Source organism: Neoarius graeffei, chromosome 19 (assembly GCF_027579695.1).
Source record: "Neoarius graeffei isolate fNeoGra1 chromosome 19, fNeoGra1.pri, whole genome shotgun sequence".
Classification (NCBI taxonomy): Eukaryota; Metazoa; Chordata; class Actinopteri; order Siluriformes; family Ariidae; genus Neoarius; species Neoarius graeffei.
The window spans coordinates 52403510-52421826 of NC_083587.1; the positions used below are offsets into that span (position 1 = coordinate 52403510).

Consider the following 18317-nt stretch of genomic DNA (forward strand, 5'->3'; position numbering starts at 1 on the left):
AAAAATGTGGCCCGGTGCCTCAGGTGTTGATGATCAGGGCTTTAAAAAAAAGGTGTATAAATATCGTTTTAAAAATCGCGATATCGATATTTACTGAAAAAATCGTGATATTGATTTTTTCCAATATCGAGCAGCCCTACGTCAAATCGATTGATTTTTTTAAGAAACTCGAGTTAAGATTTTTTAAAAATCCCCTGTCCCCATACAGTTTATATTTCCAAGCGCACAGCGCACGCATTTCATTTTTACATTCGCCAAGACCCCTTGAGACTTTCCGTAATGCACTTCCTGCAGTGCGTTTCCCTCATCCCCCAGTAACATCACATGCACAAACAAACATGGCGACAGAAACAGACAGCGAGAAAGAGGGGCTCCTGCCCAAAAAATGTCCCACAACGTCCGTAATTTGGAATTGGTATGGTTTTGCAGCATCTGATGAATGCCAAACAACACCTCGTTGTAAATTGTGTCTGAAAGCGGTTGTCATGAGTGGTAGCAGCACGACCAATTTGTTTCAGCATTTGAAGCGAAAACATCCAGCAGAGTGGGAGAAATGCTGCCTTCTTCGACAAGAAAACTTTCCTAACACTAGCTCTAATGCTAACACTGTAAAGCAAACTACTCTCCCTCAAAGCTTTTCAAGCTGTGTACCATATGAAAAGAGCGGAGCAAGGTGGAAAGCAATCACGGATGCGATTACCTACTTTATAGCTACAGATATGCTTCCAATTTATTCGGTGGAGAAGAGAGGTTTTCAACATATGGTGAAAGTTTTGGATGCTCGCTACAACGTCCCCAGCCGCAAGTACTTTTCAGATGTTGCGCTTCCTCAACTGTACAATCTTACTCGCCAGAAGATATTAAGCGAGTTGAAGGGAATCGACTTTTATGCTGCCACTACAGACTTGTGGTCTAGTCGAACCATGCAGCCGTACATGAGCCTTACGGTTCATTATGTCAATGAAAGCTGGAAAATGCGAAGTGTATGTCTACAAACGTCATACTTCCCGCAGGATCATACAGGCGAAAGCATTGCTCTTGAGTTGAAGGATGCACTCGGCTCCTGGGGCCTTTCTGAGGAGCGACTGACCTGTGTTACGACCGACAGCGGCTCCAATGTTATCAGAGCCATGAAAGACAACAACTGGCCGAACCTGAAATGCTTTGGACATCGACTCCATAATGCCATAGGTACGTTTATGTTAACATAAATTAGTATATGCATTACAGTAAAAGCTTTATGGATTGTGTGTGGTATAACAAATATATTTGGTATTTGGGTCAATGACGTTTTAGTAGTAGCACACGTCAGGGTGGTGTAACCACAGCTAATACCACTATTGTATGGATTAAATTTTTTTTTGTTTGTTTTTAGTGGATTATCTAAGAAGCATATTCATTGCAGTAGGCCTACATTACCTACCAATTACTAATTAATTTATGGCCATTAGCTGTGGTTATACCACCTGACGTCTGAGCCCAAAAAAAACCGTCATTGACCCATTTGCCACCTTTAGTGCATAAGTGAGAACTAGTATTATTATCTGAATCATACATTTAAAGGGCCACACAGTTTTTTTTTTAATATGAAAAAAAAAAAACCTTTGTATCTGTGTGGTATATTCATGAGCTTAAAATAAATCTGAATTTGCCATGACTAAACACTGTTTTTTTCTTTATTCTTTGCTGCAGTGAATGGTGTTAAAGATGAAAAGACTGACCGTGCCATTGGATTGTGCAGAAAGGCAGTTTCTGCCTTTTCCTACAGCTGGAAAAAAAGAAGGGACATGGCAGAGCTTCAGGCTGAGCTCGGCCTTCCTCCTCATCAGCTGGTAACAGAGTCCCCAACCAGATGGGGTGTAAGATTGTATGTGTGTTCTCGTGCATAGCTGTACTGAACTTATGACCTGTTCACATCCTGGTAAACGTGCATAGCCGCGAGAACATACTCTTCTGCTCTTCTCTGTACCTTCTAGTTTCGCTGAAACCACATTCCTGGACCCTCCTGTTCTAGGGGGTGTACATTCTGCTCTTTCATGTATAATAAAAACGACTCCTTATCTGGCGAGTTCACCTTGTGCCCCCGGGCCCCTTACCTATCTTGTCACGAAAGCTTCTGATGTATATAAACCCTGCTCTTTTTGTGTATCACTGAGCAGTGCCTGAATAAACCAGATTGATTTCATTCGTGTGGTTTGTTTTCTCCCTGCTCCAGAGCGCTCTTACGTCAACGCATCTGAACTGAGACAGACACAGGTTCTAACAATTTGGTGACCCCGACGTGATACTCTCAATCAGGTAAGACATGTTTGATTGACTACCTGGTTGGTAGTAGTTTCGTAGTGTCCTACGGAGGACAGTTTTCCCTGGTTCGAGTCCAGGAAGAGCGCGCTATACAAATTTGTACTATATTTGTTGTCTGTTCCTCTTCAGATCCGTTTGTTGTCATTGTACGATGGGAAGCTCGTTCCCTAAGCCTGCGCCAGGGGAAACCCCGGCCGAATGGATGACTAGGTGCGGTTTTGCTTATTATGTTTCTCCCTGGCTCGATAATTTGGCAGGTTGGACTGAGGCCAACCCTCAAATTCCTTCCTATCCTCGTCAAGGTACATTCGATCCTGGTTATCTTGCATCAGCCTATCGCATGATTTATGAGGGATTAGGGGACCCCGGTTGGGATCGCCCGTATATGCGGGAGGGTTACGCTAAGTGGTATGACATGAAAAAGGTATGGGATAATTTTAAACAGGCCTATACTCCCCGTTCAGTCTTGAAGTCCATCCCGAAGCCTCGATCTGCGCCCGTTACTACAGAAACGGTGGAGGCGGCGTTGGGAAAATCTAAATCTCCTTCTGCTCCTCCAGCCTCGTTAGACAGTAAACCTCCGCCTTACAGTAAGACCGGAAAAGCTACTGGTAAATCGTCGTCATCTGTAAAAACGATTCCTAAAATTTATCCGTCCCTGGCTGCTGTGTCTGCGTGCCCCCCCCCCCACGGTTGACAGAGGGCAGCGCCCTGGAGGGATAAAAGGTGCGCCTGCATCAGCCAAGACCGGCAAAGACGAAGAAAGCAGTGACGACACCGATGATGACACTGATGATGATGATTGGGATAATCCCGATGGTGTGGGTCCAGACGCCGGCTCGCGTCCTTATCCGCCACAAAACGCTGCTTGTGTATGGGTTGCAAAGCGCAGTGGTATTGATATAACTCCTCCGTCCCCGTCGGCTCTTAAGGACATCATCTCACTTCTTCCGTCACCCGACAAGCCTCTGCTCTTCGTTGATCAGTTAATTAATGTTTCTCGTAACTGTCAGCTAACGGGAGCCGACTACCGGTTTATTCTGCAGAATAAATTAGGAGGCGCATACGATGAGACGGCCCTGTTAGAAAACGTACAGGTCCTCCGCCCCGTCAACGATATTGCTGTTAATGTTAAGGAGGAATTGCCTCCGGTAGGGGAAAACGGTCGCCCTCGCCAGCGCACCGTGTCTACCTTCTTTTGGAAAGACACGCCGGACGCGCTGCAGCAGCTTCGCGAGCAGTTGACGCGATACCTGCTCGCCTTAAAACAAGCAAATAGAGACCTGTCACAGGTCACTAATTGCAAACAGGAGCGTTCTGAGCTGACGTCGGCTTTCTGGAAGCGCTTTGGGGAAGTTTGGCAACATTTGGGAGGTCTTGAACTTGATTTGGCAAACCCGAACCCAATGTTCTTGTCCACCTTTCTGTCTAATTGTCGCCCCGAAATACAGAGCGTATTAAAACATCACTGGAGTGACCGGAATAATCTGGTCCTCCGTCAGGCCGGGGAGCGGGTGCGCACGTTGGAGAGCGATGGTCTTTTAGACTGTAAAACGAATAAAGCATGTTTATCCGTCGTGCCGGGCGGACGAGCGGAGGGACGACAGGAGAGGGGTCGCCGAACGGGACCGCGCGGCGGGGGAGGGAGGAGAAATGGAAAGTGCCACTATTGTGGAAAAGAGGGGCACTGGATAAGAGAATGTCATGCGAAACAGCGAGATGAGCAGGAACGCGAGAAACCCGTCATGCGCGCCGGTTCAAGCCCCACAGGGCAGAGAGATCCTGCCCGCCCATAGGGCTGCCCTCAGAGCGATGAAACCCCGACCGTTGCTATGTTAAATCTTTTATTCAGCTCCCCTCTTAACGAAGATCTTCCCACTATTGTTTTATGCCTGGCAGGGACTGAATATCCTTTTTTACTCGACACCGGGGCTACCATGTCCTCAGTGGGGAGGGAATATGCGGGTCCTTTATCTACACGGTCTGTAAGCTCTGTGGGAATAGAAGGGGTTCCTTTCCATTCCAGTTGCACGCCCCCCCTTTCTGTTACTTGTGCCCTTGATCCTTTACTGAAGTTTTCTCACTCCTTTGTTTGCATGCCTGATTGCCCTTTTAACCTGCTTGGACGGGACCTCATGAGCCTCCTAGGGCTCTCTATTTCTTTTAGTGGCTCACACATGGTTGTTGACATACCAGACGACACTTCGTCGGCTGCTCTTGCCCTCACCTCCCTTTCTCTTCCCCATAACCTTCTCAATGCTGCTTGTGCCGTTACCCACCTCACACCCTCTCTTTCTGACCTTCCAGCTTCTCTTTGGGCGGAACATAAGGACGAGGTGGGCTTTGTTAACTGTACCCCTTACGAGGCGGTCATTAAACACTCTTCGCCAGTATATGTAAAACAGTACCCCCTTTCCCCAGCTAAACTGTCTGGCATTGATGATGTTCTGTGTTCTCTCCTAGAGCAAGGTGTGGTTGTTCCCTGTGTCAGCCCTTATAACACCCCAGTGAACCCGGTGCAGAAGCCCAACGGCACGTGGCGTTTCACCCAGGACTTGCGTAAGATTAATGAGTTAATTATCCCAGTCGCCCCATTAGTTCCAGACGTTCCCTCTCTTATGGCCTCGATTCCGTGTGAACATGCGTTTTTCTCTGTGATTGACCTCTGTTCTGCCTTTTTCAGCGTCCCTGTGGGCTGTGAGACACAGCCCCTGTTTGCTTTTACGCATAGGGGTAAGCAGTACACCTGGACCAGGTTACCTCAAGGGTATGTTGATTCTCCTGCGGTCTTCACAGCCGTGGTTAGGGACGCCTTGGCCGATTTGTGCCTCCCCTCGGGCTCCTCCGTGCTCCAATACGCGGATGATCTTCTGGTAACGGCGGAGGACGAGGACCTTTGCGCTAAAGCCACACTCGCTCTCCTCTCTCTTCTGGCGCAAGAAGGTTTCAAGGTCTCACGAACTAAGCTTCAGTTCTGCCTCCCCACTGTTCGATATCTGGGTCACGATCTCTCCCAGGGCTCCCGCAGGCTCAGCCCCGAGCGTGTGCAGGTCATCCTAGACACTCAGGTGCCTGCCACCAAACACGCCCTCATGGCTTTTCTGGGACTTATCAATTACTGCCGCCAGTGGATTCCTGACTGTTCCACCTATGACAAGTGTCTGCGCTCTGCAATTCTGCACTCGGACCCTTTGACTCAGCCCCTGGTGTGGTCTGATGAGATGCTGACGGCCTTCAGGGCCTTGAAACAGGCTTTATGCTCGGCCCCTGCTCTCGGACTTCCGAATTACCGTTTGCCGTTTCATTTATATGTGTGCAACCAGCAGGGAACTGCGTCTGGGGTTTTGGCGCAGGAGCACGGGGGGGGTATGCGGCCTTGTGCGTTCCTCTCTAAAACTCTTGATTCTGTGGCACAGGGTCTCCCTGCTTGCCTCAGGGCGGTGGCTGCATGTGCTGTCATGGTCACGGACGCTGAACGGCTGGTTTTGTCTCACCCGCTCGTTCTCCACACCTCACATGATGTAGTGCACGTTTTAAAGAACCTCAGTACCCAGCATTTATCTGCGCAGCGTCGCTCTGGATACGAGTCTATTCTTTTGGCCACCGAAAACCTTACTGTTAAGCCCTCCTCCTCCTTTGATTCTCTCGCGCACGCGCTTCAGCGCCTCCTCAATTCACAGGATGATTTTCTTCCTTCTGAAACACACGACTGCATTTCTAGCATTCTTTTCGAGACAAGTATCCGCCCCGACTTACGCTCCACCCCGTTACTTTCAGGTGATTCGCTGTTTGTGGACGGCTCGTGCTCACGCCCCTCTGACGGCGTTTTCGTGTGTGGTTATTCTGTGTGCCGCCTTCCTGATGAAACTGTTGAAGCTTTTTCTCTTCCTTTCTCCTCGGCTCAGGCTGCCGAACTATACGCTCTAACCCGTGCATGTGTTATTGCTCAGGACACAGACGTCACTATCTACACTGACTCACGTTACGCTTTCGGCGTTGCTCACGACTTTGGTCGGATTTGGGCTTCGCGTGGGTTCACCACTGCAGACGGTAAGCCCATTTCTCATTCTTCGCTTGTTACTGATCTTATTACAGCGTGTCTTCTCCCGCGCTCTTTAGCCATTGTTAAGACTCGTGCTCATTGTATTGGGGACTCTTTTGAGATCAGGGGAAACTCTCTCGCCGATCGCATTGCCAAAGCCGCGGCTGCCTCCGGTGTTTTTCCGCCTTCGCTTACTCTCTCCCTGGTCTCATCCAGCCGTATGATTAGTGCCGTTCTTCCGGACATTGACTTGATCTCCCTCCAGGCCTCCGCTTCGGCCTCAGACAACCATTTCTGGGACTCATGCGGCGCGCAGCCGTCTGACGGCGTTCGGATCGATGCTCAGGGCCGCCTTTGTTTGCCTAGACATTGCACTCCATTTCTCGTCCGCGAGTTTCATGGTCCCACTCACCGCGGACGAAGGGGGGTAGTGGAGGATTTATCCAAAATATTTTGCATCGACAAAATACACACCGATGTACATCACATTCTAGACAGATGTTTAACGTGCGCCCAGAATAATCCATCTAAACCAGGCGCGGTACATCAGCACCTTCCCATACCTGACACGCCGTTCCAGGAATGGCAGATTGACTTTACTCACATGCCAAAACAGGGCCCCTTTAAGTATCTCTTGGTCATGGTCGACAAATTTTCACGATGGGTGGAGGCTTTCCCTTGCGGGAAAGAAGACGCTCGCACGGCGGTAAACAAATTGACGCAAGAAATCATTCCGCGTTATGGTCTCCCGGTAGGGATAGACTCTGACAAAGGTACGCCGTTCACCTCTAAGGTGACACAAGAACTGTGTAAAGACTTAAAGATCCATTGGCGTTTCCACATCCCGTACCATCCGCAGTCCTCCGGCATTGTGGAGCGCGCAAACAGAACAATCAAGGGTAAGCTGCGTAAAGCCATGCAAGAAGCTGGTACTAAAAATTGGGTACAAGTTTTGCCTTTAGTTCTCGCTGACATGCGAATGACCGCTCAAGTGGCCCTCGACAACCTGTCTCCGTACGAGCTCGTGATGGGCCGGCCTTTTCCTACACCCTGGCGCAGAGGTATGCAGGCTATAGGAACGAGTGATCTTGATGTACATCTCAGTGAGTACGCCGTGGGTCTCATGCGGGTGTTGGATGAGTACTGGACGAGACTAAATTCCAAAAAGCCTCCCATTCCTGAGGCACCCACTCACCCCTTTGAGGTAGGGGATAAAGTGTTGGTAAAGAAATTTGCGAAATTAGGCGCTCCTTTGGAGGAACCGCCCTACAGTGAACCCACGGATGTGCTCGCTGTAACTCGAACGGCTGTACTAACTGACCTTTTTCCACAGTGGATCCACGCCAGCCGAATCAAGAAGGCTCCAATAGTAAATTGAATCTATGATGATGATGTCTAACAGGTTTTTGTGTTACAGAAGGTTGTTGTGACAACAGCTGACGGCCTTTTCAGGGATCCTCTCCCCAGCATCTGGAATAATCCGGTTTCGGCTGATCTACAAAGAGGGGATGGTCGGTGAGTCCTGCAGACTTCTGGGCTAAAGAATCTGAAAGACACGTGAGCCTGGGCTACCTTCAACTATCTACATCCTGTGGACACAGAAAGAACAAAGTCAGTGACCAGTATGACTTTCCTTCTGGTATTGGTCTTAGTGCTTGGAGCAGGGAATCCCGCTCAAGCCAGCCACGAGGACAACGTTTTTTGGCAATTTGCCAACTGGACTGCTAAACAACATACTAATGAATCATGTTATGTCTGTCATTTAATGCCTGTGAGCTCAGCATCTGTGTCTCTCGCTCCTAGGTCGCAGAACGGCTCGTTTGGCGCCTTACAACAGTTAGCTCGCTCATGTTTAACTTTGGTGTGTCTGGGAGGGTATACAGTTAATCAAACACACATACAATCAGGATCTACAATATGATGGTTGCGCACTCTGGTTACACCCCTATGTCTGCCAATACATTAGAGTCTAAACTGTAGTTATACTCTGTAAACAAAGTATAAAAGAGGGGATTGTAAGATTGTATGTGTGTTCTCGTGCATAGCTGTACTGAACTTATGACCTGTTCACATCCTGGTAAACGTGCATAGCCGCGAGAACATACTCTTCTGCTCTTCTCTGTACCTTCTAGTTTCGCTGAAACCACATTCCTGGACCCTCCTGTTCTAGGGGGTGTACATTCTGCTCTTTCATGTATAATAAAAACGACTCCTTATCTGGCGAGTTCACCTTGTGCCCCCGGGCCCCTTACCTATCTTGTCACGAAAGCTTCTGATGTATATAAACCCTGCTCTTTTTGTGTATCACTGAGCAGTGCCTGAATAAACCAGATTGATTTCATTCGTGTGGTTTGTTTTCTCCCTGCTCCAGAGCGCTCTTACGTCAACGCATCTGAACTGAGACAGACACAGGTTCTAACATGGGGTTCACGACAAAAAAAATGATAGAATGATTTCTTGAACAAGAGAGGGCCATAACCCGTATCCTGGGTGCTGACAAGAAAACTCGCCATCTTGTTCCCTCTTGGCAGGATTTGGAGGTTCTAGAGGCCACAAACAGAGCTTCAGGAATTTACAGATGCACTATCTGTAGAATCTTATGTGAGCGTTTCATGCATTAAACCTGTGCTTCACCTGTTCAAAACAAATCTCCTGCAGCCACAGGAGGATGATCTACGCCTCACTGCTACAATTAAGGGAAACATCATGAGCTACCTTGAAGAGAAATACAGTGATCCAGAGAATGATGAGCTCTTGGACATGGTATCGCTAATGGACCCAAGATTTCGCACCACTTACATTACCTCAGGCAAATTGGACATCATCAAGGAGAGAGCCATCAATAAGCTTGCTGCCCTCAGCTCAGAGGAAGAGCGCCCTGCTGTACAACAGTGCGAACAGAGCCCACCGAAGAAAAAAAAAAAAAAAAACTTTAGCTGCCTTCTTCAAGAAAGCAGCACCTGCTGCTGCGTCACAGTCCTACCAGTCAGATAAGGACAAAATTGAAGCAGAGCTCATCTCCTACTTACTGGGTCCTGAGGTGGACCCTGACACCAACCCACTCGATTGGTGGAAGCGACATGAGCCCAACTTCACAAGACTCAGTTGTCTTGCAAGAAAATACCTTGCCATTCCAGCGACTAGCGCCCCATCTGAGAGGGTTTTTAGTGTGGGTGGGGGTATTGTTACCTGCAACCGAGCTTGCTTGAGGCCTGCTGTTGTTGATAGGCTCATTTTCCTTGCAAAGAATGTTTAAAAAGAACGTCTGCACTTACTTTTGACATTTTTACAACAAGAGTCTTTTTTTTGTTTTCTATTAAGATGTTTATGAAATGTTTGAGGGCGGCACGGTGGTGTAGTGGTTAGCGCTGTCGCCTCACAGCAAGAAGGTCCTGGGTTCAAGCCCCATGGCCGGCAAGGGCCTTTCTGTGTGGAGTTTGCATGTTCTCCCCGTGTCCGCGTGGGTTTCCTCCGGGTGCTCCGGTTTCCCCCACAGTCCAAAGACATGCAGGTTAGGTTAACTGGTGACTCTAAATTGAGCGTAGGTGTGAATGTGAGTGTGAATGGTTGTCTGTGTCTATGTGTCAGCCCTGTGATGACCTGGCGACTTGTCCAGGGTGTACCCCGCCTTTCGCCCGTAGTCAGCTGGGATAGGCTCCAGCTTGCCTGCGACCCTGTAGAAGGATAAAGCGGCTACAGATAATGAGATGAGATGAGATGAAATGTTTGAAGCCTGCTGTTGTTGCTAGGCTCCTTTTCCTTAGAAAGAATGTTTGAAAAGAACTAATGCACTTCTTACAACAGTTGAGTTTTTCTTTTCTATTGAGATTTGTTTTTTTTTACAACAAGAGTTACCTCAGGCATTTTGTTGCTTTAGTAGCTAATTGGAGCACAAGTCTATGAAGCTACAGTGCACAAGCACTTTTTTCAGCTGAATACTGTGATTGTAGACTGAAGCACTTATTTTTCTCAAAATAAATTTATATTTTGGAAATAAAATTTACAGTGAATAGTTATTTCATTTTAAAATAGGGGGCGCATCGAAACGAATCATGAAAAAACGAAGATTTTTTTTTTTGGGGGGGTGGGGGTGGGGGGTGAATCGCCCAGCCCTACCTGGCAGCCAAAATTCTCTCCAAATCTTCCTCTTTTAACAAAGCTGACCTCACGGCCATGTTTGTTTACAAACGGTCATGGTCACTCGCTGGCGCGGAAGTTTTACATCTCCGACGTGTCCCTTTTCCAGTTTTTCAATATCCGTTGGTATGTTTTTCTCTTGTAAACATGCGTGAAGAATACCTAATGAAGTTTTGGTAGCCTTTCGGGTGTTCAGTGCGTCTTCAGTTTCAGGTTTCAGTTTATTTATCTAGTGCTTAATTATGGCATAGCTAATCCTAACAGTAGCACTGGATTAGCCTCGTCTTCTCTCTTTCCTGGCAGACAAAGAAATGATTGTGCGCATGCGCAGCAGAAAAGTTGTCACTGGATCTTCGCATGAGCTCCAACGTGTGATGACATGTTGTCTTGACAATGTGCAGTATTACAACATTGCACGCTCATTCTCCATTGGGGAGAGTAGCGTAATACACGTAGCATAAGCGATATAACAATATTGCATGCTATCAATAAACCCGTTAGAAGGGAATAGAATACACATTTTTATTACATAGAAAAAGTGGTCCGCATGTATAATATTTCCTGCTATTTCACTCTGATGACGTCAGTCCCAGTGTTTTCCCGCTGATTAGATGCGCGTTATCAAAATGGCGAACCGGTTCAAAATTAAAATTCTTTTGACTAACTTGAGTATTTTTTGTGGACGTGTCCATATAATATAAAGAACATTACACAGTGGAACAAAAATATGAAGTTTATCTTCTCGTGTTGAAAAATATATCACTTGTTCGTGTCATTTACTCATGAGTATGTTCACCACTCGAAGATAAACTTCATATCTTCTATATGTATTACTAGTAACACACACACACAGCTACATTTTACGTATCAAAGATGAGAACATCCATGTATAACACACACACACAAGCCAAAAGTATATGGACACCTGATCCTCACTCTCGAATGTGCTCAGTGGGGTTGAGGTCAGGGTTCTGTGCAGAACGAGATCTACCCTTCCAACCTTAGCAAACCATGATTTGGGCCCCTTTATTGCTTGGGAAGTGATGATATAATGATACAACATACAACGACATGACATACAGTTTGAGAAAGACCCACATAGGGGTGTAATGGTCAGGTGTCCACATACTTTTGGCCATGCAGTGTGCATTTCAATTTAGATAAAGCTCCTCACGGTGTCGGCGGGTCCCTGTGAGCTGCCTCGGTGGCTGTGACTGTCCCTCCTGCTGCCAGGATGCGGAGAGCTGAGGCCCGAGTCTGGACTCGGCACCGGAGAGTCCTGAACGAGACGCTGTACGTGCCGAGCTTCAGGTTTACTCGACACCAAGTATCGAATCTCCTTACTGAAGAACTTTTCCACTGTCTGAAGGAACAAGAAAGCACAGAATACCGTTAACAGAAACAAACAGTCAGTCAGTAAACAATAAACATTGATGTTCATTTAAAATTTTTGCTTTTAGGTATTGTTCTGTTTGGTTGCAACTTTTGTATGCACTACGTGAGAGTGAGTATGTCAATATAAGCATGTAAACAAGGATGTACGTATCTTCCCTATCAACTTTCCCAATCAAAACCTGCTTTACACTTTTACAAAAGGGGAAAAAAAAAAGATGCGAAATCTGTCCAGAGGACAAAAAGAAGCAAAGGTTTGTCTTCTTGTTTGAATGAAACTGCTATTAAATGTGCAAAGAGGCCTGTCGCTGCCTTGTTCTTAATCACAGAGCTTTAAAAAGACCGTTCCCACCCATACATCACGTGTGTGCACATAGACTATGATTCAATCACTTTTATCAGCAAGAAAAGCTAATCAATAAAAATCAATCAGGTGTAAAAGTAGTAGAAAAAGAAAGAAAGCACCCTGAATGACTTGTACATTTTAAATTAATATATTATCTTCAGTTGTCCACAAGATTCATTTTATAATGAAATTCTGAGTTGAAACTTTTGGCTTGAGCGTCTTTCATCGACAAGTTGGTCTAATAGTTTTCTACATTACCCAGAACGTCGTTCAAAATCACCACCTGCTCACGGATGTGCCAGTATGATTTAGCACTAACTTTAAAAAGAGCGATGCAACACATTTTTAGTTCTTTAGTCTGTCCAGCTCTCTCACCTGCTCATCTGTAAACCCTAATCACACAGATCAGAGTCCAAAGCCTCAACGTTCATGCTAATACTGCCAGGAGTGTCTACATGCTCCTCAGTCATAGCTCGCTAATGAAACGAGCAAACACGTGTGTGATATCTTTCAGAGGGGATTTCTCTTTTAATGATGAGGGGGGAAAAAAACAAACAAACAAAAAAAAACCCAAAACAAACCCAAAATCACCATTCTACAAGTTAAAAAAGAAAATTTTGATACGATTTTACATTTGGCATCATAAAAGATAACAAACCTGAACATGTAACAAAAACACCTCATCACACGTTTAATAATATGTAAAGAAGAGATAGATACAGAGAGAGAACCAAAAAAAAAAAAACCCTACTGACCCTGGAAGAAAATTTCCCCATCACAGCTCTCGGCATAAACAAATAGCACCAAGTACACACATGAATGTAAAAATATGGAAACTAGTCATTTATATCATGCCACAACTCATATTCATTTAAATATATATCACCACAAAACTGAATTAGTAATCAAAATAACTCAGAACATGACTCAGAGTAACTTTTGGAAAACGACTTGCATGTTGCTTACAAGTAGAGCATCTTCCATAATCATCAGTTATGTTGAGAGAGAAGAAAATATTTATCCACATGGCATGCGTGACTTAAAATAAACAAACAAAAACAAGTCAAATGCGACTAAATGATTTAAACTGCACTCACCCCTCCAAGGATCTTGATATCTGTTTCTAAAGCCTGGTTGCGTTCATTACACGGTATATCCAAATAAAAAATTCGCCCAGCCAAGGGCTTCTTCTGAACAGGATCACACGCTGAATGTTGTTTCCGGATAGATGCAGCTTTTCGGTGCTCGTCATTGTCCAGTTTTGGGTCTGTGAATTAAAAAAGGATTCACTCAACATTAAATGAACACAGAGTACAGGCCTAATGGGAAACCGTATCAACACATGGTGAATACATTTAATCATATACCTAAAGGTTCTGACTGCAAAGTTGAATTCTGGGCAAAATGTTCTATTTCTATAGCTATTGGAGTTTCGAGATGTTTCGCTGCTCCACACATCGTGTATCCTGTGTGTAAATGCCTGGCTGAGATAAAAACCATCCCGCATTTTACGATTCTTTTTTTTGGGGGGGGCTTTTTTCACCTTTATTGGATAAGACAGTGCAGAGACAGGAAATGAGTGGGAGAGAGAGACGGGGAGGGACCGGGAAACGACCCCGGGTCGGAACCGAACCCAGGTCCCCGGCACGGCGCCCCATCCACCCGAGCCACAACGTCCCCGCATTTTACGATTCTGAAGCAAGTGAGCAACAATATCACGTGACCACCGTGGGGTGTATCTGACCTACTTTTAACCAAAACAAGCCAGCATGGGCCAACATGGCAGACTCCGCTCTCCCTCCAGCGGAAAAGAAAAGGAAAGCCTGCCTAGTGAGCACAACTACAAGATAGAGCAAGGTTAGATGATGTCATTTTTCTGTACAGATAACTAAATCATTCTAGCTAGTGCTTAGCTATCTTAGCCTTAGAATGCACGGACTTGACTCCACAGTAGCGAGTATAGGAGTTATACACCTAATGTTTTGATCTTACAGAGGAAGAAACGAGAACACAAAAGCAGTAATAAAGAAAACATACATTCGTCTTTTGTTTCACGGATCTATTCGCAAATGTCAACCACATATTACATCCCTACGACTCAAAACTCTCCGAGGTCGATGCAGAGTCACGATGTTTTCCGCACGTTGCCATCTTGGTGTGACACAGTTCCATAGTTATGCTAATTAGTTCAAGCTCCTTGCGTTCGGCTGTTTCCATAGGACTGTGCTGTTTACCTCAAGAGGGAGGAAAACGATCCCAACATGGAGAAAAGTGACCCTCAGGACATCAAAAGGATCACATCTCATCCATATGATATTGTTCTTGCAAGACATAGGAAAAAATCATGCACAATTAAAAAAAAAAAAAAAGTGCTCTGAGAGCACAATATCCCCTACTACAATATACTGGAAACGAAATTGCAATATGCATATTACTGTCCTATAACAAAGCCTTCTGCCAAATTTTGTGAAATTATTCCAAAAATTGTGAGAGGAGTTGATTTCAGAAGGTGAGTACTTTTTCCTGGGACAGACAGACAGACAGACAGAGCCACGAGATAATCCCCCTTCGGGCCTTTCGGCCAGCAGGGGATAAAAATGTTAAATTTCAGATGACTTTGCAGTCAGCACATTTAACTAAAGAACAATACTGAGACCATTACTCTGGCCATGTATATAATCTTTGTCTAGATTTTAATACAATCTGTTGAATCTGGAAAAAACAAAAAACACAACAACCAAACATGAGAGGAGACTGGGTATGAAGGAGTACTACAAACTTAATTATAAGGACATAACCGCATGTTATTACACCTCAAAACATCTTGTTTAATAGAAAGCTGTCTCTTGATTGTTAAACTAGACAGACAACAAACTTACTCAAACAGGTTTAACACATTTTCAAAAACAATTTGTGAGCAAGATTACTCTATAGCGACTAACATGGCAGGTCAGAAGACTGAACAATCTTTCTGCTTATTTTATTTACATAGTCCTATCTCGAGTACTAAAGGGTCTGTTAAATCCTACAAGATGTATCAAAATCATGAATTTTAAGAAACATTATGGAAGTATTTTGTTATTCGGACTCTAAACGTGGCATATGGGAACACAGAACACTCATTCTGCTTATTTATACTGTATACAGGACTCACACAGTCCTTTGTGGAGTTTGCATAGAGTCCAATGGCCTTTCTGTGTGGAGTTTGCATGTTCTCCCCGTGTCCGCGTGGGTTTCCTCCGGGTGCTCCGGTTTCCCCCACAGTCCAAAGACATGCAGGTTAGGTTAACTGGTGACTCTAAATTGAGCGTAGGTGTGAATGTGAGTGTGAATGGTTGTCTGTGTCTATGTGTCAGCCCTGTGATGACCTGGCGACTTGTCCAGGGTGTACCCCGCCTTTCACCCGTAGTCAGCTGGGATAGGATCCAGCTTGCCTGCGACCCTGTAGAACAGGATAAAGCGGCTAGAGATAATGAGATGAGAAAACTCTATTGATCCCTTTGGGAGGAGGGAAATTAAGATTCCAGCAGCATCATTACAGATAAACAGAGAAAAGAAATAGAGAAAAACTTATAGATAAATTAAATTAAGTATTTACATATACAAATATAAAAAGAATAAGATATTGGGGGGGGGGAGAGACAGGAGGGATTGTTAATTGTTTGTTAAAAGGATCTATTAGGTCCAGGGATAATTTATTAAACTAGATTTAACAACATTATAAAATATAAAAACTATGAGAAATATTACAGAAGCTTTTTTTGTTTGTTTAATTCTGACTCACTAAACTAACTCATGGCACTGAACAAGACGAACTGAGGCTCATTTCATATCTTATATCTGTGTCTTGATCTTGTGGTCCAGGAAAGAAGGTTACAAAGTGATTAAAAACACAAAGTTTAAATAAATAATAAGGACTTACCTTTAAATTCTGTAGCTCGAGAAAGGCTCTGGTGTTTCATTAGTTTAGGAGTTGCTAAGAGCTCCTTAGCTCCTGTTACCATGAAGTCAGCCTTCAGTGAAGAAGCAAAAACGGTTTGTTTGTTTTCACGCGTTGCAAAACAAACAAACAACAGCATTTAACTTACTTTACTTTCTCTCTGTGTTGAACTCTGTTCCAGCTGCCTGTCAGAGCCAGTGATAATGAGCTCTGTACTGTAATCAGCTTGTTGCTTCCTGTACAGGCCGAGTTTTTTAAACTGAACAAACGTTAGACCGGAAGTTGAAACCCGAATGAAGCTAACAGCTAACTAACAAACAAACTCCCCAATCAAGCCGACATGAATATTCACGACTTTCCTGAACACAAATGGTCCTCTCGTTGATATATTATTTATTTTTATTTATTTATTTACAAAACAAAACCCCCGAAATGTTTACTAAACACATTTGTTATTCCCCAAACAAAACAATTCTATTTTCCCGCTCAGGAAAAATATTTCCACTTCCTCCCTACGAAGAAAAGCAATATCACGGTGTAGTTTCAAAAGCACACTTTCGACCATCATAGATTGCAGGGTTTGACTAAAACTTGTAAAATCTACCTACTCAATAAGATGCTTAATATGAAATAAATAACATAGTTAACTTCTACACTGCCAAATTTTATTTTAGAGTGTTTATGTGCACATTACGTAATTTAAATGGCCACTATGACGAATGTACGGCCGTGAAAATGAAGAAAAGTAAATACCGGAGTCATGTGCAGGTTAGAGAAAGCAAAACGTGAACTACAATGTGAATACATACATGTATGAGATGGAGAGGGTTTGTAGGGTTGTTAGAGGGGAGTGAGTTTGTATTTTTCTCCGATTTAGCCTACCTAATGTTGTCATCGTGGAGATGTATTTTAACCCGAGTTAATATTATTATTATAAAAGTTAATAAGAATTCGTTTAACCAGGAAAACAGCTTCAGGACATGAAAGTGTTGTTGAAGATTGTTGGGCTGGATTTAGAAGAGGGGTTCACTACAAGGGAACAACATTGTTCTTGAATGAATTAAGAAAGTCTAAACCAAGGTGAGAGATCTGAATTGAATTTTAGTTAGTTTGAAATAATTGTTGCTGTTCTGGGAAGTGACTTCTCTCTCCTGCTTTACTCAGTATAACTGTCATGTTGAATTCGATTTGGGTTTTCTGAACCTGTACCTGTCTAGTGCTTCCAAAAATACAGTACAATCAAAATAAATACAGAGTAAAAGATTGGAAAGTTTAAAATATGTTTGCTGCAGAGAGAGAGAGTATAGTGTGTAAGGAGAAAGAAATGTAGATAGAGATTGGTAGTTGATAAAGGCAAACATGGGGGAGGAATTAATTAATTAAGAAATAAATAGCAGTCTTTATTTATCACATCCATCTGAAGTGGTGAGCAAACACAAGTGAACAATAAGTACACACACACACAGCAGTGGGCAGCTAAGCTACAGCACCTTGCTCAAGGGCACGATACAGAGAGAGAGGAAAATGCTGTTCGTTCATTCATTCATTCACTCACCTCACATTTTTCCTGCTGGTCCCAGGAATTGAACCAGCAACCCTTTGGGTCCAAGGCTGCATCTCTAACCTTCAGGCCAGAAGTATGTCTATGTTTATTTGTCTTTTTTATTATAGAGAGTTTAGACAGGGCGGCACGGTGGTGTAGTGGTTAGCGCTGTCGCCTCACAGCAAGAAGGTCCGGGTTCGAGCCCCGTGGCCGGCAAGGGCCTTTCTGTGTAGAGTTTGCATGTTCTCCCCGTGTCCGCGTGGGTTTCCTCCGGGTGCTCCGGTTTCCCCCACAGTCCAAAGACATGCAGGTTAGGTTAACTGGTGACTCTAAATTGACCGTAGGTGTGAATGTGAGTGTGAATGGTTGTCTGTGTCTATGTGTCAGCCCTGTGATGACCTGGCGACTTGTCCAGGGTGTACCCCGCCTTTCGCCTGTAGTCAGCTGGGATAGGCTCCAGCTTGCCTGCGACCCTGTAGAACAGGATAAAGCGGCTACAGATAATGAGATGAGATGAGAGTTTAGACACAGAAATAAAAAAAAAAAAAGATGGGGAAGTCAATGATTTTGATTGATTGATTGATTGCTTAGGTCTACAAAAACAACTAAGTAC

General features: G+C 44.5%; 2 protein-coding genes across 9 annotated transcripts in view; one reads left to right on the top strand and one right to left on the bottom strand.

The window, feature by feature from the left end:
- The window catches only part of dbf4 (DBF4 zinc finger), a 42843-nt gene extending 26183 nt beyond the window's left edge, over positions 1 to 16660 (bottom strand). The window contains exons 1-4 of one of the 4 annotated variants that reach the window (XM_060900255.1): positions 16315 to 16660; positions 16144 to 16234; positions 13319 to 13488; positions 11658 to 11846 (exon numbers count right to left, since the gene is read on the bottom strand). In XM_060900255.1, the coding sequence (XP_060756238.1) occupies positions 11658 to 11846; positions 13319 to 13488; positions 16144 to 16225 (441 nt within the window). In that variant the 5' untranslated portion in view covers positions 16226 to 16234; positions 16315 to 16660. Of the gene's footprint in view, positions 1 to 11657; positions 11847 to 13318; positions 13489 to 16143 lie in introns of all 4 variants that reach the window. The other 3 variants (XM_060900254.1, XM_060900252.1, XM_060900253.1) reach the window with 3 other exon arrangements.
- A 243-nt stretch (positions 16661 to 16903) lies between these two features.
- Positions 16904 to 18317, top strand: part of slc25a40 (solute carrier family 25 member 40) — a 33009-nt gene continuing 31595 nt past the window's right edge. For 2 of the 5 annotated variants that reach the window (XM_060900261.1, XM_060900262.1), the window contains exons 1-2: positions 16936 to 17241; positions 17742 to 17798. Coding sequence is in view for 1 of the 5 variants with exons in the window: in XM_060900258.1 (XP_060756241.1) it covers positions 16922 to 16929 (8 nt within the window). In the remaining 4 variants the exon portion in view is untranslated. The other 3 variants (XM_060900259.1, XM_060900260.1, XM_060900258.1) reach the window with 2 other exon arrangements.